This window comes from Berghia stephanieae, chromosome 15 (genome assembly GCF_034508935.2).
Source record: "Berghia stephanieae isolate SIO BIC M18660-M18661 chromosome 15, UCSD_Bste_1.3, whole genome shotgun sequence".
In the NCBI taxonomy this organism is placed as follows: Eukaryota; Metazoa; Mollusca; class Gastropoda; order Nudibranchia; family Aeolidiidae; genus Berghia; species Berghia stephanieae.
Genome location: NC_088374.1, coordinates 20,803,183 through 20,827,668, shown reverse-complemented (window position 1 = coordinate 20,827,668; position 24,486 = coordinate 20,803,183). Strand labels below are relative to the sequence as shown.

General features: G+C 36.0%; 1 protein-coding gene across 1 annotated transcript; it reads left to right on the top strand.

Annotated features, from left to right (window-relative positions):
- The first annotated feature begins 9,467 nt into the window (after positions 1-9,467).
- On the top strand, positions 9,468-14,646 carry LOC144960246 (uncharacterized). The gene is made up of 2 exons (XM_078893262.1): positions 9,468-9,821; positions 10,919-14,646. Exons 1-2 carry the CDS (start codon positions 9,608-9,610, stop codon positions 12,304-12,306), a joined length of 1,602 nt encoding a protein of 533 aa, XP_078749388.1. The 5' UTR covers positions 9,468-9,607; the 3' UTR covers positions 12,307-14,646.
- Positions 14,647-24,486: the final 9,840 nt, after the last annotated feature.

The window sequence follows — 24,486 nt, the reverse complement described above, 5'->3', positions numbered from 1 at the left end:
TTTGTAGGTGTCCACTTCCCTTTGTATTCGCATGATGGTCTTCTTTCATTTTTAATCTTCAATTGTAATTTCTAGTCTCTCTCCTCAAGTTTTTACTGTGCGTTCCATTCTAGTTTTAGGTTCTTGGTTTAATATTTTTTATCACTACATTGTAGAAACCATCCTTTCTGCTGGTCCCTCTGTTTACTCAATGTCCACACAGTTCCCGTTTCATAATATTTTGGCTTTTCATCAGATCAATCTAATCATTTCCATAGCCGCCAAACCTCCCCCCTGACTGACAATTTAAATATTTCTAATATTCGTGTAAATTACTTCTTATATATTGTGCATAGAGACAATGTGTGCTTGTGTGTGTGTGTGTGTGTGTGTGTGTGTGTGTGTGTGTGCGTGTGTGTTTGTTTGTGTGTGAATGCGTGCGTATAGTAGTTGTGTGTATGCGTATGAATGTCTGTGTTTGGATATTGCACACAATCGTCAAGATTATATCAATTAACTTATCAAATTTAATTGTTTTCAACTTTCGTCATCACTATGTCTAAGTGTCTATCTTAAGTTTTCAATTTAAATTCTATTCGCAAAATTACCTAAATGTGCAATAGTATTCACAAGCTTTTTTGACATTTCCAATGATTCACCATCATCTGTGGATTATTCCGAAATGCTTTAACCGATTTATCAAGTTTGTTGCTCAAGAGTGCAAGTGGTCTTCTTGCTTTTTTATTTAAAGTTAATATTTTCAATCACATAATTGGTACTCTGTACGGTATTTTTTTAGAGACATCTTCATTCGAATATTTGTATTTTTTGTTTTTCTTGAAATGATGAAACATTCATTTTCAAGCATATGTTTATTATACAGAAAATTTCTAATGCTCATTAAACTCAAAATGCTAATCTGTTTTATTTAGATTGTTAAATTAATGCAGCTACAAATGATATTCGATAATGTGAATAATGATTGCTGTCAAAATTTGTGAAACGAACATGGTTAAAGAAAAAAAATGTACAATGTAAATTAAGTTTGGAAGTATGTGAAACAAAAACTAATGAGGGATATTTAATTTATAGAACTATAATGACGAAATTATCATTGATGTTAACTAAAACGCAGATATAATGAATATCTTCGATAGCTTTTCTTGCTGAAGATAATCTATATCGAATATGCATTTTTCAATCAATCGTCATATAATTATATATATATATATATATATATATATATATATATATATATATATATATATATATATATATATCAGTGTTATGAAATAACTATTACAATAAGAACGTGTGTCTAGATGGCTGCCATCTAATGTGTACTTATTTGCAGGTCTGATAATCTAAATATGTTATGGTCTCATTCTTATTATGGAAATACTCTCGAAGGCAAAATGTTTTCCATTGCAACAATGTTAAATCAAGGCCATAATTCCGTTCAGTTATTAGACCTGCAATTATGGGCACGTATCCCCCGTCTTACCGTTTGAAATGATTGCTACAGTTGTCTACCCTTTTCAAAAGCATTGAACAAATCTATGACATTATACATTATATCATATGATTTAAAATAAATGGCAAATGTGACTGCAATGTATAAAAGGCTTGACCTTATGTGATGGTCGATAGCATACTATAGTGAATATTTTGAAAGTATAAATATAAAAAAAAATAACTCCCTGCCTTCCCCCCCCCCCCCAATCCCCCCCCCCCCCTCCCCCAAAAAATAAAAAAAAAATTAAAACCCCAAAAACTCAAGCTCATGTGGCATTCAATATCTGATGATATAAGGGATTTCTCTTCAAAGTGACTAATGATAAAATATATGATTTTCAAAATGGCGGCGCTGAATAGCGACGCACAGTTACACCTATGTGATGAATTCTTTTGGTATTTATTTGTTTCATGACAACCTTTCACTCATTTACATATTAAACGTTGTATGATTGTTCGTATTAATGAATGGTATGTACTTCAAACTTTAACGTTTAGAGTCCTGCTTCAAATCCTCGGAAAAATCGTTCGTATCAATGTTTTTGTCTCGAGGAAATCGAAATGGCGGCGGTTATGTTTACTTCCGACACAAAATTGCCCCGCTATTTTCATCTTATTTCGCGATTTGTTGATTGAAGACCTATTATTCGCCTAATTATATAAAGCGTTGTACGATGGTTTAGCCTACAAAGAGGCATCAAAAATAATAAACCATCCTCTTGATGAAGTAGAAAGAATTCATGGAAAAGCAATAGAAAGGAAAGCATTCTCAATTACCAACAATAAAAAACATATTTTATACGATGAATTTAGTCTTTTACCATCTGGGAGAAGGTTTTGTCAGATTAAATGTAGAACTAAAAAGTATAAGGGCCGAAAGTATAAATCAACGTTCGTTCCATCAGCAATTGTTGAATATTTCATATGGTACAGAAAAACCAAGGATTGATGCGTTGACTGATTGACTGATTAATTTATTTAATGTTAGATTAAGTGACCAATTGATAATGTGATAATGATTATAATATTTGGTGTTGAGTTGCCAAAAATGTAACGAATTGAAAATGAAATGAATATGTTTATGTTGTGTATATCGCACGCGTGAAAGAAAGAAAGGAAAAGAGAGAGAGAGAGAGAGAGAGAGAGAGAGAGAGAGAGAGAGAGAGAGAGAGAGAGAGAGAGAAGAAGAGAGAGATCTGATCAATGTTATAGTTATCATAACAAGTGTAACTAAATGATTGCCATATTTATGGACAATAAAGATCTATTATTATTATTTATTATTATTATTATTATTATTATATATTATTATTATTATTATTATTATTATAGTAGTAGTAGTAGTAGTAGTAGTAGTAGTAGTAGTAGTAGTAGTAGTAGTAGTAGTAGTAGTAGTAGTTGTAGATAGTAGTAGTAGTAGTAGTAGTAGTAGTAGTAGTAGTTGTAGTAGTAGTAGTAGTAGTAGTAGTAGTAGTAGTAGTAGTAGTAGTAGTAGTAGTAGTAGTAGTAGTAGTAGTAGTAGTAGTATAGTATCTCCATTTAGACTATTCAACGATTTATTTCACATATTCTTTTTATCAGCATTGTTAGTCCAGAGGCTTAAGATTTAAGATCAATAAACTTTTTTTATTTTTTACTGGGGGGGGGGGGGGGGGGGGGGGGGGAGGGTGGCATAGCTCATTATGTAGAACACTCACTTCACAACCAAAGTGACCTGTATCCATTCTGTTTGAAGTTGAGATTCTGTTCACCCTATTGGGTTGATGGATTTGTTAGATATAACGGAAAGTAGTTGCTGGAGATTAGCGTTCTGTTCAAAGGATAGCAAGCAATTTGCTGCTGTCCGTTTGGCGGTATCAAAAGCAGGAAAAGCCTCGGCCTCGTGAACCCTACACTCTGAAATATATCTTGTTTTATAAAAGGATATTGACCGCTTTCTATAGTGTGATAGCCACACATAGTTGAAAACTAACATCGCTACATACTCATTGTCAGCATAATATCCACACGTTTTCAATCCTGAAATAAACGATTGATCTTCACACTGTGTAATAAAACTGTTATTATTACTATTACGCACTATCACTATCACCTTTTTATTATTTCAATTATAAAAAGATAGTGATAATGATGATGATGATGACAATGATTATGAATATTGCAAAATAAAGATGATATCAGCTATTTATATATGAAATAGTATGTGTTTGTTCTTTAAACCTGGTCGTGTGCTTAAAGTTATTGTCATTACCTGTTTTGTTGGGTTTTTTTTCTTTTCCTTTTTGTTAAGACTGACATTCAGGGTCTTTGAAAATAGCAACACTTAGACTTGAGACTGGAATTCCACCAGCTATCATTCAAATTTATTGATATTATGCGATATCCGCAGGGTAACTCATAGCCTATGCTTCACTACACCGCCATTGGGTAACTCGAAAGTACCTCAAGGGCTTTTTACTAACGAAAGAGTGAAAATGGAAAGGCTTCGTATGGGAACAGAACAGACAATGGACGTTTCGGGTCTCTCAAGTAGAATAAAAATGAAAAATGAGGATAGCGTGCCATATCATATTTTGAAAAATCATTTAATATGTCTAGAAATCATCTGTATAACCTATTGTATACAGTAAATAATTAGGTTTTGTGATTATAATGATGAATTCATAAGATATGACATTATATTTGACCGCAAAATTATTTTATCTCTGGGCGTAAAAAAATCAATTTTACAGCATTTTTTTTTTTTTCTAAGGGGTATGGGTTAGCGAATCGTTTATAATTTTTTTCAGAATTTGATCAATTTATAAAATATTACTGTTTTCTTGTTCCATATTGGTTATACTTGATGAATGTTGGCCTTTGTCTGCATTATTAGCTTTATTATCAAATTAAAGACAAATTTTTCATTTTCTCAAAATTTCATTGTGCGTCATTCTCTGATTTTCTAACATTCACATCTGGATTGTTTCCCATCAGATTTTCTTCAAATTTGGTCAGAATTTTTCTTATGATGTGTTTTTCATCATGATGGTTGGGTTTTGGGCTAAACAAAAATTTAGCAGTTTTATGAATTTTTAAATCAATTTTTTTTCCTGTCATGTCACACCAAATTTTCACTAAGAAATCGAAAAAAAATTCTGAAAAATTTATTTACAAGACTATTGCTAAACCTATCCATCTTGTTGTAAGAAACATTTTGTGTAAATTTGAAAGAGATCTGTTCGTTGTTTTTTTCTGAATCACTGTAAGAATTTCTGGGGTCTAATTTGAGCTTATATTGTCCCCCTGGTGGTAGGGATTTGGTGGCTAATAGTATTAGCGCTGGTGTTAGGGACTCAGTAATAGCCATGTGGTAGGGACTCGGCGAGTAAAAGTGCTGGTGGTAGGGATTCAACGAGTAAAAGCGCTGGAGGTAGGGACTCAGTGAGTAATAGCGCTGGTCGTAGGGACTCGAGTAAAAGCTCTGTGACTCGCTGAGTAATAGCGCTGGTGGTAGGGACTCGGTGAGTAATAACGCTGGTCATACGTGCTCAGTGTGTAAAAGCTCTATGACTCGGTAATAGCGCTGGTGGTAGGGACTCGGTGAGTAAAGCGCTGGTTGTAGGGGCTCAGTGAGTAATAGCGCTGGTCGTAGGGACTCAGTGAGTAAAAGCTCTATGACTCGGTAATAGCACTGGTGGTAGGGACTCAGTGAGTAATAGTAATAACGCTGGTCGTAGGTGCTCAGTGAGTAAAAGCGCTGGTGGTAGGGACTCGGTGAGTAATAACGCTGGTGGTAGGGACTCAGTGAGTAATAGCACTGGTGGTAGGGACGCGGTGAGTAAAAGCTCTATGACTCAGTGAGTAAAAGCGCTGGTGGTAGGGACTCGGTGAGTAATAGCGCTGGTGGTAGGGACTCGGTGAGTAGAAGCTCTATGACTCAGTGATGGCGCTGGTGGTAGGGACTCGGTGAATAAAAGTGCTGGTGGTAGGGACTCGGTGTGCAAAAGCGCTGGTGGTAGGGACTCAGTGAGTAATAGCACTGGTGGTAGGGACTCAGTGAGTAGAAGCTCTATGACTCAGTGATAGTGCTGGTGGTAGGGACTCGGTGAATAAAAGTGCTGGTGGTAGGGACTCGGTGAGCAATAGCCCTGGTGGTAGTGACTCGGTGAGTAATAGCGCTGGTGGTAAGGACTCGTGAGTAGAAGCACTGGTGGTAGGGACTCAGTGAGTAAATGCTCTATAACTCGGTAATAGCACTGGTGGTAGGGACTCAGTGTCAGTGAGTAAAAGGTCTATGACTCAGTGAGTAAAAGCATTGGTGGTAGGGACTCAATGAGTAAAAGCTCTATAACTCGGTAATAGCACTGGTGGTAGGGACTCGAAGAGTAAAAGCGCTGGTGGTAGGGACTCGGTGAGTAAAAGCTCTATGACTCAGTGAGTCAAAGCGCTGGTGGTAGGGACTCTGTGAGTAATAGCGCTGGTGGTAGGAACTCATTAAAAGCGCTGGTGGTAGGGACTCGGTGAGTAATAGCGCTGGTGGTAGGGACTCATGAGTAGAAGCACTGGTGGTAGGGACTCAGTGAGTAAAAGCTCTATAACTCGGTAATAGCACTGGTGGTAGGGACTCAGTGTCAGTGAGTAAAAGGTCTATGACTCAGTGAGTAAAAGCGCTGGTGGTAGGGACTCAGTGAGTAAAAGCTCTATAACTCCGTAATAGTAATAGCACTGGTGGTAGGGACTCAGTGTCAGTGAGTAAAAGGTCTATGACTCAGTGAGTAGAAGCGCTGTGGTAGGGACTCAGTGAGTAAAAGCTCTATGACGCGGTAATAGCACTGTGGTATGGGACTCAGTGTCAGTGAGTAAAAGGTCTATGACTCAGTGAGTAAAGCACTGGTGGTAGGGACTCAGTGAGTAAAAGCTCTATAACTCGGTAATAGTAATAGCACTGGTGGTAGGGACTCAGTGTCAGTGAGTAAAAGGTCTATGACTCAGTGAGTAAAGCGCTGGTGGTAGGGACTCAGTGAGTAAAAGCTCTATAACTCGGTAATAGCACTGGTGGTAGGGACTCGAAGAATAAAAGCGCTGGTGGTAGGGACTCGGTGAGTAAAAGCTCTATGACTCAGTGAGTCAAAGCGCTGGTGGTAGGGACTCTGTGAGTAATAGCGCTGGTGGTAGGAACTCATTAAAGCGCTGGTGGTAGGGACTCGGTGAGTAATAGCGCTGGTGGTAGGGACTCATGAGTAGAAGCACTGGTGGTAGGGACTCAGTGAGTAAAAGCTCTATAACTCGGTAATAGCACTGGTGGTAGGGACTCAGTGTCAGTGAGTAAAAGGTCTATGACTCAGTGAGTAAAAGCGCTGGTGGTAGGGACTCAGTGAGTAAAAGCTCTATAACTCCGTAATAGTAATAGCACTGGTGGTAGGGACTCAGTGTCAGTGAGTAAAAGGTCTATGACTCAGTGAGTAGAAGCGCTGGTGGTAGGGACTCAGTGAGTAAAAGCTCTATGACGCGGTAATAGCACTGGTGGTAGGGACTCAGTGTCAGTGAGTAAAAGGTCTATGACTCAGTGAGTAAAAGCACTGGTGGTAGGGACTCAGTGAGTAAAAGCTCTATAACTCGGTAATAGTAATAGCACTGGTGGTAGGGACTCAGTGTCAGTGAGTAAAAGGTCTATGACTCAGTGAGTAAAAGCGCTGGTGGTAGGGACTCAGTGAGTAAAAGCTCTATGACGGTAATAGCACTGGTGGTAGGGACTCGAAGAGTAAAAGCGCTGGTGGTAGGGACTCGGTGAGTAAAAGCTCTATGACTCAGTGAGTAAAAGCGCTGGTGGCAGGGACTCGGTGAGTAATAGCGCTGGTGGTAGGAACTCAGTAAAAGCGCTGGTGATAGGGACTCAGTGAGTAAAAGCGCTGGTAGGGATTCAGTGGTGTCACTGATTTTACGACATTAGAATATAAAGAAATTTACAACTACAATCGGACTAATGATTTTACAAAAGGTCCCCATAAAAGTATATCTTTAAAATATTAAACAAGTCTGTTGTTTAAATTAATTCATAATTTTATTTTAAAAGATCAAGAAAATGTCAAAATAAAAATGAAAGTTTTGACAACCAAAATGTACCTATTCCGTAACATATAAAGACACACAAACAAATCTTGTCTTCTTGCTCCTCTGTAATCTTGACACAGCATTGCTCTGATTTCAACTTAATGTCTGTTTTCATTTTCATTCTTTGTAAAGTATTAAATTAGTATTAGGCTGTGTATTACTTCACTCTTAACATTATTGTGCGGTAACCAAAAATTTTCCCTAATTCAGTTTCTGAAAAGTTGGCCACCCTGCTCTTAACATTATTGTGCGGTAACCAAAGATTTTCCCTAATTCAGTTTCTGAAAAGTTGGCCACCCTGGGATAACCATGACCCTCATCATCTATGCACATAACATTCACAAGTGGATGCAAATATCGATTTACTTTGTATGTTGCATCCATAACAAACACATCACAAAAACACTCAAATCACGCCTCATTCTTCCCGTTACATAAAACAAATACTCAAAACCACCATCCTCATTCACACTGAACTTTGTAACACCTCCTTTTTCCTCTATCTCTCTCAGTAATTCCTGCACCGTCTCACTGTCCGTCCTGTCAATATCAGTCTTGAACAATCTCCGCTGCAAATCTTCGACATCTTTAGGCAATACATTTTATCCTTGGCTTGATTGAATGTATTGCCTAAGTTAGGTTGTGGACACCTTTGTTTTAGCCATAGCCCAGGGGTGAGAATGACTGGTCACTAAAAAGGAGGACATTTTTCAGCGCTAAGCTAAGATCAAGAAGCATCCATGCAAAAATAACCTATAAATTTAAATTTCATTAAAATATATTGTGATGCAATCCACAATTTATCTCGCAGCAATTTCTGACACCACTCGGAGGAATTTCAAAAACTGAAAGTGTAATTATAACATGGCGGTTGTAGTAATGGTAGTCGTAGGTATGATGATGTGGTGGTGGTTGTAGTAGTTGTGGTAGGGATGATGTGGTGATGGTTGTAGTAGTAGTGGTAGTCGCCACATTTCCCTTATTCACAGATTCACTAATGCCCACCTCCCATTGTTTCAAGTTGACCAGAGACGCCAACTTAAAATGTCGCTCACATAAATTTCAGAAACAATTCTGAAGAATTTCAATGCTTAAACAGGAATTTCTGCAAACTAAATATAATCTAATGAGATCTATAATCATCCCAATACCCATTGTTTCAAATCAAGTAAAGTTCCAAAACCAATTTCATTATGACGTATAAAATATAAAAATGAATGGCAGGGGTGGTGGTAATAATGATATGATGGTGGATGTTGTCGTGGTTGCAGTAATGATAATGATGATGTATGTAGTTGTGGTGGTTGCAGAAGTGGTGGTGGTGAAATTAATGTGTTGGAGGAGGTTGTAGTAGTGGTGGTAAGGATGTGGTAGTGATTGTTGTTTTAATGGTGATAGTGTTTTGATGTCGTCGTCGTGGTGGTGGTAATGATGGTGATGATGATGATGTGGTGGAGGTGGTTGTAGTAGTAGTAGTGGTGGTCCTTCATGAAATGATGGTGTGGCGATGCTGGTGGTTGTAGTAGTAATAGTAGTAGTAGTAGTAGTAATAGTAGTAGTAGTAGTAGCAGTAGTAGTAGTAGTAGTAGTAGTAGTAGTAGTAGTAGTAGTAGTGGCATTGATGTGATGATGATGATGACGATGATGATGATGATGATGATGATGATGATGATGATGATGATGATGATGATGGTAATTATGATGATGATGATGATGGTGGTGATAAGGTGTGTACTTGGAGATGAAAAGAGAGATTGATGGCTGATGTGAAAAGGATATGATCGTGGCCTTCGTGACTATCTGGCCTCCGCCCAGCCTTTATCGCACAGAACAATGGCGCCCGTGTGCGGCTGATGCCTAGTGTGTAGTGTGTACCGGTACCGTATGAGGAGTACTAGTGGACATGGGAAGCATGGCGCTCGTCTTGTCTTTGTTTTAGGCATCTCGTTGCACATTGTGTTTTAAAATTCTTCTGGATTACACGTTTCCTTTATATCACGACCGATATCATTGATTCACAATGCCACGAAAATGCTGTGTTCCTAACTGTTCAGGGATTTACGATAATGGAGAAAAGGTCTCCGTATTTTCATTTCCTTTGGATCCACAAAGGAGAAAATTGTGGTTGGATAAGATTCCAAGGAAGGACTTTATTCCAACTAAGCAATCTGTTGTTTGTGCCAACCATTTTGCTGATGAATGCATTCAACGTGTCGACTCTTTTACAACAGCAGGTATGTATCTAGAGTATAGTTCTAGAAGCTAGATATCTAGATAGAATCTAGAGTCTATCTAGATCTAGATCGACTTTGAGTCTATCGTGTGTCTCACTGGCAAAGTCTCAAAAACTAACACACTTGACGGTATGTATGTTATATTATGCCCATGGCTTCAATTAAACAAAATATACAATTTTATTGAGTTTATTTACTTGTCAGAGCTTTACTCTGAGTTAAAATCTTTTAAAATTAAAAATCAACCAATTTGAGGTTGTGGCAGTATCACCTCGATCAGATCTCTCTCTCTCTCTCTCTCTCTCTCTCTCTCTCTCTCTCTCTCTCTCTCTCTCTCTCTCTCTCTCTCTCTCTCTCTCTCTCTCTCTCTCTCTCTCTCTCTCATATATATATATAAGGGCTAGTCCAGATACTTGTAATTATTACTTTTTAACAATAATTTAATAATAATAATAATAATATTAAAGAAATAATTATAATATTTTTTTAAAAATGATTATTATTATTTATTTAGCATATAGTCCCTAGTCTCCACACTAGCATATGCTCACTGGTTCTTTACAATGCAAAAATACTAACATAAAAAAATATTAAATAGGATAATACCTACTAAAATAAAATAATAATAATAATAATAATAGATAATAATAATAATAATAAAAATGATAAATAATAATTATTAATAATAATAATAAAAAAATAATAAATAATAATAATTTTTTTTTTTTTTGAAACATATAATAATATTTATTTATATTGCCCCTAGTCTCCACACTAGCCTAAAGCAGGGCATTAATAATACAATTAACACAAAATACAAGGTTAAAGAATTGTATGACAGACAAGGTAAATAAAATAAACTATTTACATACAACAATGCATAATATAAAAAGAAAAGAGGGGTCGTCTCAAAAGTATGTATCATATATTTAGTTTGTAATATATTATTGGCTTTACGGAATAACTCATTGTTTAGAGTCTAGATCTAGATCTTCATTCATTGACGATTAGGATTAGGAAACCATCACAAAAATACAGTATCGGGTATCTATACTAATACTAACCTTATTTTATTATAACTTCTATTTTCAAAACAGATGGAAGTGTTCTCACAGTTGAAAGAAAAATACCTAAACTGACTGACAGTGCTTACCCAAGTAAATTTCCAAACTGCCCTTCCTACTTATCAGAGTCATCCAGTGTCAAAAGGAAAAAACCAGAAGAGAGGCAAAAGGAGGTGGAAAGAAGAGATGAACAACTATTCGATGATTGGTTGGAAAAGGACAAAATTAACAATTTTTACGAACTTAGCGGTGAACTTCAAACTCGTGTGATTGATGGATGGATAATCAAGAACAATGGACAGTATTGGTCATTTTATCGGATCAAAGATGTTGCCACTTCAAAACCTTCTCTTGTTGCTGCTATTAAAATATTCAGTGATTTGAGTGTGCACGCTTTCACACTATCCTCGTCTGTAATTATTCAAGTTCCTAATACTTCATTAAGATGGCTGTTTGGGAAACAGTCTACACCTACTCTCACAAGATGGTCACAGTTTGACTCTCTATTTTCGCATTTTTCTTCTAATGATAACTTTGTGCCTACAGATGTCAATGTGAAAGAACAACTTCAGGCATACACTGATGGCTTGAGCACAATAAGCAACAACATATCTGGTGATCATGATTACTGTGCAAAGGATGACGATCCACTTAATGACAATGACAAATTTTCCTTTTTGGTGGAGCAATTGAGACTACTGACATTACCCGTGAAGCGCTATTCTACTGAAACTCTTCTATGGGCTTTTCAAGTATTAGCGGCTGCGCCTAAAGTATATTCAATGATCAGAAGTTCAAACTTAACTCTTCCACACCCATCATATTTAAAGAAACTGTGTTCTGTGTTTAATGTTGAAAGTGGCATTGATAAGTCTTCTCTTCACGAGGAATATCTTCGTAAACAATGTGAAATGATGGAAGAGAACGAGCGTCAAGTAATTCTGATGCTGGATGAAATTCATGTTTCAAACAAAATGTCGTATACAGGAGGAAAGCTGGAGGGGTCTTCTGTACACAATGAAACTATATGTGAAGCAAGCACTGCACAAGTGTTTATGATTTCTTCCATATTATCAAAGAAAAAAGATGTTGTGGGTATTGTTCCAGTAAAAAATGTAAATGCCCAAGTCCTTAATGACATGCTTGTCAAAGTTTTGAAATTTCTGCATGAAATTGGATTTTCTGTCATCTGTGTTATATCTGATAATAATCGTATTAATAGAAATGCATTTTCAACGCTTTGTGGAGGAACTCTTCAAACTTTCATCCCCAATCCCTTCAACCCAAATGAGCGACTATTTTTCTTGTTTGACACTGTACATATTTTTATTTTTATTTATTCGGAACAATTGGTTAGCCCAGCAAGATGCAGAGAAAACCTTTTGCTTTCCCAGATTTTCAATTTCAAGTATTACTTCTGAAGATCAACGTTGCACTGCTTCTTTGTCTTATCTTAGGAAAGTTTATGCTGAGGAGAAATTATCTGTCGTCAAATTGGCCCCAGCTTTAAACCAGAAGGCATTGTACCCAACATCAGCTGAGAAGCAAAATGTAAACCTCATGCTGAAAGTCTTCAACACCACAAACAATGTCACCCTTCAACATTTTGGAGAGAAATGAAGCATTGATACGTCAGCTACACAATCATTCATCTCACTCATCGTCAAATTGTGGAACATTTTGAATGTCAAACATCCCATGAAACAAAAAAGACTTCGAAATGATGACTGCAGTGTTGTCCAATCAGAGGAAGACCAGAACATCAACTTTCTCTGTCAGGCTATTGATTGGCTTCAGCGATGGAGAAAACTTAATCTGAAGCCCAGAGAAGGAACACTGTCAAAGGAAACAATGGATGCCTTTGAACATACACTGAAGGCTTTCTTACACTTGACTCCATACTTACTGACTGACAAAAAGTATAGGTATATCCTTTTCGGTAAGTTCCAGACCGACAACCTGGAATTCCGGTTCGGCCAGTATCGGCAACTGAGTGGCTGCAGCTACCACGTTTCAGTGCAGCAAAAGTTGAAGCTGTTGAGTGTCCTCAAACTGGTCTCTGCTTGCAAAGGTACAGTGAAACTTAATGACATAAGAGAGCCATTGGAGGAGATGAAATGCCAGCTGGCTGCAACTGTAGATGACGAGTACAAAGGCTTCCTCCACCTTCTTCCCGACTGCGACACAATTCACTTGACTAATGGACAGAAGAAAGCGCTAGTGTTTGTGTCTGGCTATGCTGTGACAAAGTTGTTGCCACACACATCATGTGCGGAATGCAAAAATGAACTTAGACTGGACAAGACACTACACGTTGAAACGACTGCTGACACTTATTCGTATATAGCTGCCTTGGACAGAGGAGGACTGACTTGGCCTTCAGACCGATCACTGACCGTGACATTTGAGATATTCAAAATTTTTCAAGTTCTTATAAAAAACAAGGAAATCGAGGAGAAATTTCTAGCTTGCCGCAACCAAAGAAAGACTCATCAATATGTCTATGCAACGGCTAGATGACACTGGGCTCCTCGAAGGACACTGCAGTGACTGCGACAACGACTATAAAAATTTAATTATAAGGACAATAAAGCCAACAGTCAACGTTTTCTTGAACAATTACAGCAAAAACTTCTGCGACAAGGCAACAGCAGCAACATCAGCCAGAAAATTGAAAACCCTGACAAAAAGAACATCGAAGGTTGTTGATTGTTGCTTTTTCTGTTCTCACTTACTGATGCTTTTTTCTCCCTTATGTTTCTATTGTTAGCAGACTTACCAACCCTTACAATGTAAGTTACACACTACATGGACGTTTTTTTACATATTTTGCTTCAAATTATAGGCTTTTTTCATATTCTCAACATGAAAAAAATTATATCTTGAGATTTAGTATTCGGTTTTAATCAAAGCAACGATAAAAGTTAAAAATACAATGATTCTATAAATGAGGGTTTCCCAAGAGGGCAAACACTGCCAAATAAGTCTTAATTTAGTGTTAGATTAAATGACATAGGATAGAAAGGATTAAAGGGTGATTGTTAAAAAGGGCTTAGGGTTAGTTTGAATTGTGAGTTCCCCATTCATTGCATTGTTTGATCTAAATTAAATATAGGAAATTCTTATTTTGGAATCGTTTTGATCGCTCAGTTGATAAAGGAAAAGGTCCATTTCTTATTCATGTGACTAACTATTGTATTTTTGCATAACATTCTCTTGCATTTCCCCAAGTGTTCATATTTTCGGTCGCTTTGCATATTAAAATACAGAATTTCATACTGGTTGGCAAGTCTGTGTTAGCAACAATGAGGGCCAAGCTACATTTTGTTTAAAATTACTTTTCCAGCCCTGCTCTCTTGTTGACATAACACCCCTACCCCTTCTTTATAGAGCAACTCTGTCACCTATTATTACTTTCATCATCATCATCATCATCATCATCACTTTCAGTTACCTACATCAATATAATAATATTACTACCACCATCGACATCATTACATTATATTACGTCAAATCATGAAGTAATACAATTTACCTGCTGATTGTGACATGTTGATTTATTGAATTGCATTGAATTAATCACAGTTTTTAATAGCGACCTTTTTATTAAAGGTTTATTCCGAATTACTAAGAAAACTTTTCAAGTTTCATGTTTGAAGGTGTGTGTGTGTGTGTGTGTGTGTGTGTGTGTGTGTGTGTGAGAGAGAGAGAGAGAGAGAGAGAGAGAGAGAGAGAGAGAGAGAGAGAGAGAGAGAGAAATATGACTATACATTGTGCATTACTTCGTTAATTATTTTTCTGAGCTATGTAACCAAATTACAAATTGCCATGAATTGTGGACAATAAAGACTTATTATTATTATTAGACAGGTCTATTATTAAAATATTGTGCTTACGTAAAGTAATAAAAACATCCATCTTATGTATACTATACCTAGCTATCTATCGATCTGCAATCATGTTTCGTGTCTGCTTTGCTGAACTATATTGTTACATTTTGCGTATCTAGCTCTAGATTAGATTAGATTCTAGATATATTACTACCACCATCGACATCATTACATTATATTACGTCAAATCATGAAGTAATACAATTTACCTGCTGATTGTGACATGTTGATTTATTGAATTGCATTGAATTAATCACAGTTTTTAATAGCGACCTTTTTATTAAAGGTTTATTCCGAATTTTTAAGAAAACTTTTCAAGTTTCATGTTTGAAGGTGTGTGTGTGTGTGAGAGAGAGAGAGAGAGAGAGAGAGAGAGAGAGAGAGAGAGAGAGAGAGAGAGAGAGAGAGAGAGAGTAATATGACTATACATTGTGCATTACTTCGTTAATTATTTTTCTGAGCTATGTAACCAAATGACAAATTGCCATGAATTGTGGACAATAAAGACTTATTATTATTCTTAGACAGGTCTATTATTAAAACAATGTGCTTACGTAAAGTAATAAAAACATCCATCTTATGTATACTATACCTAGCTATCTCAGATTAGGGAGCGTTCACATATTATGTCAACAAAAAATTGGCATTTTTAGACCCCCCCCCCCCTCCCCCCCAATATGATGACATCATCAAAATGGACTATTTTTCGTGAAAAAGTCATGTGATGGTGGCTATTGAACAGAGGAAAAGAGGTAAACTGGGTGGGGATCCTGGCCTCCCATAGTGGGCAGGGTGGCACTTACTGTGTCTTCTATCCCCCTATATCTGTTTTCCAATTTGCTTTCTGTCTTTGTCTCGAAATGAGATTACTTGGTTTTTTTCTAGCCCTGGCCTGAGTCCTAGCTGGGAGGGAAACAGTCAAATGCATAGTTATTGTTTTGGGAGATGATATTTTTTTCCTTGTAAATCATCTCTCTGTTATGTATTATTATGTTTGTTATTTTAAATGTATACTGTAAGCATTTGAATGTACTCCTCTTTATTGGATTTTGTGCTTGTGTCCGGATGAGACTTATAGGTGATCTCAAACTAAGTACATTGATGGTTTGCTCTTGGAATCTGCATCTGACCCCTATTTATTCCCAGTTCCCCTTTGTCTTCCTTTCTCTTGGGTGCTTTAATTGTAATTCTAGAACTTTTTACTATCCCATTTTCTTCCTTTTTACTGGCGCTGATTTAACCTAAATGTGTTGCAAGCGCCGTAAAACCCTTAAAAACAAAACAAAAAACAAAAGAGGTAAAAACAACTGAGTGCCAAAAGGTGTGAAATTTGATATATACCTCTTTGTCTCTGTTCAATACTGGTAGCCAGCATTACACGATGTTAACAAAAAAAATACATACTTTTTGCTTTCTCTCATTTCAACTTTTACAGTGTTTTTCTTGGGTGTGTTATTTTTATTCTATTTGTATAACCAAATTTTTGATGACATAATCTTGGGTATGAACCCCCCTCCCCCATGTCAACACTTGTCAACATTTGGCAGACCCCCCTCCCCCCCCCAAAGTGTTGACATAATATGTGAACGCTCCCTTATTAACTAAGAGTGACGGATCTGAAAGATGAACTGGCTGGAGATCAATAAAGTCTGAACTGTTTTCATGTTGTTGAGGGCCCTTGAAATGCTTGAAAAACATTCCTATTTGCATCCGCCGCCATTTTCACTTCGTTTTGATTTTATTGTAATGAATGAATCAAATTAATATTCAAAACAAAATAGAACAACCTTAGGAACAGGGAGATAGGAACACCTGCTCTGTGTTGTAATTATTGTAACAGGAACATGTGACAAACAGGAAGGGGAAGGAATGAAAACGTTGGATCAGAGTCAGAGTCATGGCGTGGAAAATGTAAAAAATAAAAATAGAACAAGCTGTGAAACAAAACTCTATTTTATTATCTCTATTCTTTGCACTAATTATGGTAAAAACTGGCGGCATGAATAATAATAATAATAATAATAAAAATAAAAGCAATAATAATAATAGTTCTTTTCATATTTTCCTATATTAACTTAGGGGTGCAAAACCACCCCATTGGATAAGAATAGGGTAAAAAGCTTTTTTCTTACCATTTGACTATGGGTGTAAAACCACCCCAATGGAAAAGAATAGGGTAACTCACATTTTTTCTTATCATTGGAATAGGGGTGTAAATCCACCCCATGGGGTATGAATAGGACTATGAAAATTGGGAGTGGAATAGGGTTAATCAACTTAGAAAACAAGATTTTCAAAGGCTGTTTTTAAACTCAAATCTTTAACTTTGTTGTGTTATTGGAGTCACAATGTTTTCCAAAATATTAAAAAGTAAAGTACAGTCCACTCCGGATAATCGCAACACCTTGGGATCAGCAAAAATGTTGCGATTAACCGAAGTTGAGTTTTCAATCCACTATCGCAACATTTTACACAAATATAGTAAACTCAATCCAGTTGTTGTAAACATTGTTCTTAGTCCACCACAGACAGAGCAATATGATTGAAATAAAAACGATATGGCAGTCCTGTATTTATTTTTTCAAGCAAATGCAGCTTTAATGCAAGTCGACATCTTATTCGGATTTAATTCACTGGCACTCTTTTGTTCTCAGCATGTGTAAGAGTCTAAGAGATTAGCCGTGGTGAGAAACAATAAATCTCACCAAACTCGTTGGTCACAATGTACAGTTGTCAACTCGAAAACAAAGGATATCGCCCAGCCTCTCATTACAACTGTCATTGTCTACCTGTCTACTATTCCCAGTTCCCCCCACGCCTCCTATTTAATGGCCACAGATGACATCACAAACCTATACTGCAAAGCCCAGCTCTCTTTTGTCAAAAATAGAGTGGTGACACACTTATGTAGCATTAAATCATGCTCACTCTTGGTTTTTCAACCTGTCACGATTTCTTCCATAATGAAATTTAATCATGCTGTTTTGTTTGATTGATTTCTTGAATTTAGCACTTTTTGAGGCCGAAAAGTTGTTTTAATTTACCGAAGTTTGCTGCAATTAACCAGTGACTTTTATATAGAATTAATTCTGTTTCTTGGGAAATGTTGCAATTAACAAAAAATTGCGATTAACCAAGTTGTGATTATCCGGAGTGGACTGTAACATTGCAGGCATTATAAATGTTTTTTTAGAAAGGATAACTAAAACGTTTAATATTACATTTTTATTGATATCTTATGCTTGGAATGGATGTGAGTAAAATAGTGTAGATTACAAATATGATTAAAATGTGTCATTTTGGATTAGGTTTGAGTTTGGCAGATGGACTGATGAATTGTACTCAATTTAGACAAATTCCCATTGTCATCACGGAAAAATTCTTGAGTTGTATATTTAATACTTGTACAGAACTGGTTTACCATATTTATGCAATTCATGGAATTGTTTGGAGTAACTATACATTATCAAGTTTGAAAATATTTCATAATAAAACAGTTAGCACATACTGCGATTTTCAGTCATGATAGTAGCGCACATTCGGGTGGCCTGTTTTAGCTATTTGAAAAGATGGATGCTATGGTAATGAATGTTAATTATTTATTCAGCACAAGTGATACAGTTTGTCTTTCATATGTTGAATTTCTTAACATATATGCTGTGGTAGATTTGAGTAATTTACAATTAATTACATCCACTTATTCGTGATATTGTTCCTTTAAAACTCTATACATATTATTTATTATTATTATTATTATTATTATTATTATTATTATTATTATTATTATTATTTTTATTATTATTATTATTATTATTATTATTATTATTATTATTATGAGTAGTAGTGGTAGTAGTATTTTGTTTATCATATTATTATTATAATAATAATTATTATTATTATAATAATTACTAATTTTTTGCATTATTGTTAAAAAATAAGTTTTAAACAATCTTTTAATAATATGCATTATCATATGACCCTTGTTACATTAATAAACATAATATTCAAATTTGACTATGATCTACCATTCCTTGTTAAATTTTGTAACCCCGCATGTAATAATTGCTGTTTATTGTTTTGTTGTTTTACATTTTAAGGGTTTTAATCGACCGTTACATATGTGTAGGTCTGACATCCGAACCCACTTATGGGGCTGGTTAAACATTGTTGCTAATGGACAATATTTTGCGTCATTTTTTTAGATTTCCATTGCAACAATGAGCTCTTAAGGAATTGTGTTATCTGACCTGCAAATAAGTGCAAGTCGGTTTTAATGTTAGGCCATAAATACGCAGATAGAAATGGACAAAATGAGAGGGTAAAAAATAAAATTAGATTTACAATTAAAATATCCCTATAGAAAGTAAGACAAGGGGACTGATTCAAATAGGGAAATGAGTAGCTTCCAAATATAGACGTGAGGAGGACATTGCAATGTCAGTATTACCACCCTGACTTATCGCCCTTAAAAAATATGAGAAGATGATCCTTTATTTATATTTTTTAAATAAGCTCCCTCAATAGCATTGAATTTACAAGATCGGTATTTTGTATCCTAATAAGGTAATCGTTTGTATAGCTCGTTGCCATACTCCAGGTACTAACCGACTGTTCATTTGTTTTGGAATACAATTTCAATGTCTTTAATGACTTTTTCTTTCTTACTGCTAGGCATCATTTAATATTTCGCACTCTTGATATTTTAAGTGCTTATAGCCAGGTACTCATTCACATCCGAGTGAAGTGCCCATTCCAATGACGCAATTTTTGTCCTTATTGAGTCGAGTCAAATATTTTGTTTTTCTTAACCAGAGTCAAAGTATAACTTGAATTCAACGCTGTCTGCATGTGTGAGTGTGTCCAAAGATATGATTGTCTGGTTGGGGTTCCTGACCTCCCATAGCGGACAGGGAGGTACCTACTGTACTTCTATCCTCTTGTATCTGTTTTCCAACATGATTTCTGTCTTGTTTTTTTTTCCTGGCCCTGAATGGAAGGGAAACCGTTGGGAGATGATATTTTTTTATTTGTAAATCATCTCTCTGTTATGTATTACTAAATTTGTTATTTTGAATGTATTATGTAAGCATTTGAGTGTATTCCTCTTTGTGCTTACAAAGTGCATTGGTAGTATGCTCTTGGAATTTACATCTGACTCCTATTTGTTCCCAGTTCTCCTTTGTCTTACTTTTTCTTGGGGGCTCTGATTGTAATTCTGAACTTTTTTCCTATCACATTTTCTTCCTTTTTACTGGCGCTGATATGCCCTTAACGTGTTGCAAGCGCCGTAAAACCCTTAAAAACAAAAACATATGACGATAGTGAAAGAATGTGAAGAAAGAGCATTTTCCAAGGACTCAACTTTGCATCGCTCTCAGCCACAGCAGATATCAAACCTTAGACCTGCAGGTCACACGCTGTCATACAAATTTAATAAACAAACAGATTGGAATTAAATTTAAATAAAATTTATTCAACATAATATGACATATCCTATTTTATACTATGTATATTTTAAATTTATATATGTCAATTATGAGTGTGGGCTGAAAGTATTTGCAGTTTTCGTAATAACTCACTTAGTTTTAGAAATAACATATTAAATAATAAATCAAAAAACAGCTTCACCCTTTGACACATCCCGTCGGTAAAATAACGTCGTTCTTTTTCTCTACAACTAGATGGACAAACAGCCTCCGCATTCATAGTGTTTTCTTTTAGATATTCCTTCAAGAACTGAAGGTGCGAGGTCAGAACAGTAGGGTCAATGTGGCAGAGTGGAGAAATCCATTTTCCTCAGTGCGGTTTGAGTCTGTTGACTCATGTTTTGTCGAGGTTATTGTGTTGCATTTGCATTTTCCTGGGGTCGCACTATTTTCAGTCAGGCTCTCAGGTTTCCCATCGAGACAACATAATATTGATCAGAATTCAATGTTTTGCCCTGTTCCAATAATTCAATTTGAAATATACTTTCTAAGTCACAGACATTCTTGAGTGACAATTTTCAATCCAATGCCACAAGTTTGAAGTTTTTTCTTAACTAGGCGACTTCTTGTTTCGATATTCCATTGACTGGCATTTGTTCTCTGGGTCATAATGATGGACGCTAGACGTATCTAGTGAATATTGGCAGGATAAAGGCATCACATTGGGGCTTTCCTCCTTCCACGAACCTTACACATTGCCAAACGGTGCTATAACCTATAAAAGTGTAATCATATACACGCTTCATTCTTTTATAGATTTCAATGGGTGATCACTCTTCAGCATTCAGACATTCAATAACAGTACAGCATGCTGCTTGAATCGAATACATTTTGGTGCAGCTATTTCATTTTTTTTCTTGTTCTGACCCAGGCTGTTGACTGTGTAATTGGACAAAAGTTATTGCATCTTGTTGAGACGGTATGGACCTTATAAATTTTGACACATCAAAGCCAATTAAAGAGTAGTTATACTAAATAGTAAGTTTCTAAGTCAAGTATCTTTGAAATTATAAAGAAAGTTGCAAAATTTTCAACCCCACCCTCGTAATTGCTAACAGTAACAGTTTGATAGGGCAAAGTGGATTGAATAAGTTAAACTGTCATCTGCATTTTTTGCAGCCGCAAATATCAGGGCAATCCGCAAATTTTGGCAAATTTCCCAAAATTGGCAAATCGTGGCAAATTTTGGGAAAATTGGCAAACCGCGTGGCAAATTTTGGGAAAAAAAAAGAAGCAAAAACAAAATAACGAAAAAAAAAGTGCGAAACTTGAGAAATGTTGCAGCTTTGCCTGGGACCAAACCAAGGGAAGCTCCTCTCTAAGGATAATGATCCTTTAAAATCTTTGTAACAACGCTAATCACAGTCATTTCATTTCTCAAGTCCTTAAATGTCATATATTGTCTTTTATATAATTTTTTTCTGTATCGCATGTTAATTTTTACTGAAACGCTTAGTTTTCCTCCGCAAATTTTTTGGCAAATTTTGGTCTTTTTGGCAAATTTCGGGGGGTTTTTTTGGCAAATTTTAGGTCCCAATTTGGCAAAAAATGCAGATGACAGGTTAAAGATTATATGTAGATGAGAGAATGATTATATCAATGAATTATGAGTTGAAAAAATGTGACAAAATCATTTGCAAACCCCAGAGACTTCATATATATCATCATACAAACTGTCTTCATTATAAGTTCTGTGGTAACCCTGAGTATGGGGACCAGTTCACTTAGGTTTTATAATTTCATCCTAGTGACAGACTTTAATGATTTGTCTAAATGTATTGATAGAAGCGGCTACTGTGGCATCAACGGAAAATCAGTTCCACGCTCTAATTTAGAGAGGGAAAGAGCTGTGGTGTACATTTGTCAGTGCTGGTGGCATACTAATTCTGGAATTCATGCCCTTATCTTTTTTTAGTGGTATAATATTGGCATTACTAGGCCACCGTTTATATTTTTATCCATCATGTGGAATAAAGTTGTATTTTAAAAAATGTTCTTATTGCTTCTTCTCTTTCAGACAGGTTATATCCAATAGGTCCTTACATCGAGTCATGGAACGAAAAATACAAATTAAATTAACCAAGCCACAGAAATAAATCGTACATCAAATGAAATAAAAAAAAATTTCCTAGGCTTTCTACATAAATGCGATCAAGTAGAATACAATTACACCTTAGATTAATAATGTATGGCTTTCGAGTTATATTCATGATCGACTTTTACTCATCGAAAGGTGACATAGACCAATGTATCAAACATAAAGCTTGTTTTATTTATTTTCCCAAAATCTAGGATAAATAGAATTGAATTCATTTATAACACACATATTGAACACCTTTTGAGACTTCTAAAAGCAATTGACAACAGGAAAATAAAGTTGACTAATAATATGTTGCATAACCAATCGTAAAGCTAACATAAGGATATTTCCTCCATTTGTTAATATAAATGCACAAAAGAGGAATAAGTCTACGCCTTAAAATATCAAAAATTGAAAACACAACATATGATTTTCGGTAAATCATAACTTATGGCTCTCGGGTTATGATCCATTTTTTAAGAAATCAAAGTGATTAAACATAGTTGGATTCCTTCCAAACACAACAATATGGACAATTCATCTGACAAACACCAGCAATTGACAAACATTGTTTGGGGAAAAGTCTTTCGATGGGAAATAAATGTGAGAAATGCTAACTGTAATTCTCATTTTATAAATGAACAAATCAAAATCAATGGAAGGCGATTTCATCACGTTTACAGATAAGGGATCATTCAATTAAATTTTTATGTTGCATCTTTTTTGCAACTTTTAACTCTCCCTCACCACTCACACACACACATTTTAAAAAATACACTTTTCTTAAAATTTGCTTCCTACCCTAACTCCATTCCATATTAGATATTGAGATGATAAAGTCCAGTTTGGTGCCCTCTTCTTTTTTTCGGTCTTTACCACTTTTAAAGCCTATTATTATCCGTTTCTGTCAGATCTAACTGCTTTCAATGACTCTAAAATTCCAGTAACTGTTTTACGTCTAAAGAGAGCCTCCCCACTGGAGAATGCAGGTCAACTATTTGCAAACAGTCTGCTGCACTATATAATTTTTTGTATATTTATTTGGTAATAATTTTTAAATTTATTACACCAGCCCCGCACGGAGTTTTGAGCCTTTGCTCCTTTTCTTTCACCTGTAATGACTGTATGGTTTGTGATTGGGTGGGATAGCGAGGTATTCAATTATGTTGTGTCTTAATGAATTGATTTCGTCAGCAAGCTTTTCCCCAAACATGACTTATGTGTGGAGGGTTTTTTTTTTGTTAGGGGGGGGGGGGGGAGGGTTAATGTTTTATTTTGTTATTTGCTTTAGAATGATGGGGTAGTGTACCGGGTAGATCAACGCTGCTAGATGAGTAGAGGTTGAAATTAGATAAGTATGAGTATGAATGGTGTGTAGTGACTGAAGGCGACGAAAACTCAGTTTCGACAACTAATTTTTGGGGTTGGACATAAACTTAATTGCATCTATTTTCTTTGCCATCTTCTCCTTCTATATGTTCACTCCGTCTATTCTTCACCAGATATACTACTGTCCTCTGGAGATCCTCTGAGTTCCCTTGGAGCTTACTCTTCAGGCTGGTTGGGACAGTTGGTGTTCATTATTGTTTACCCTAAGGCAGAGTCGGTTGGGCAATTCAGTAGGATGTGTTCATCAGTCATACTGCTGGTTCCACAAGGGCACTGACTTGTAGTTCCCACCTTGTATTTGACTTGGAGGTGGCGTTTTAATCTATTATGATCGGTTAGCACCTAAAGATTAGGAATTGATCTAGTCTGGTCCACTAATATAATGGATAATTCCTTTTTTTTTTAGATCGGAGGTTTCAGTCTCGTTTATTTTGATGAGCCAATGTTTTGTCCAGTTTTTGTCAGGGCCAGTTAAATGCTGTAGCAGGTTGTCATGGTAAATTCTTTAGAGCACCAGATCACAAGGTCGTCTGCATACATCGCTCCATGTACATTGCTTAGAAGATCCTTTACGGTGTCCATACTGTGTCTTCTATCGCCTTATATCTGTTATCCAACATGCTTTCTGTCTTTGTCTTGGAATGAGATTACTTGGTTTTTTCCTGGCACTCGTCGGAGTCCTAGCTGGGAGGGAAACAGTCAAATGCATAGTTATTGTTTTGAGAGATGATATTTTTTTTCCTTGTAAATCATCTC

Coding starts and splice junctions, on each gene's coding strand:
- LOC144960246 (XM_078893262.1), top strand. CDS start 9,608: ATGCCACGAAAATGCTGTGTTCCTAACTGTTCAGGGATTTACGATAAT. Junction 9,822..10,918: donor CGACTCTTTTACAACAGCAG/GTATGTATCTAG, acceptor TTTTCAAAACAG/ATGGAAGTGTTCTCACAGTT.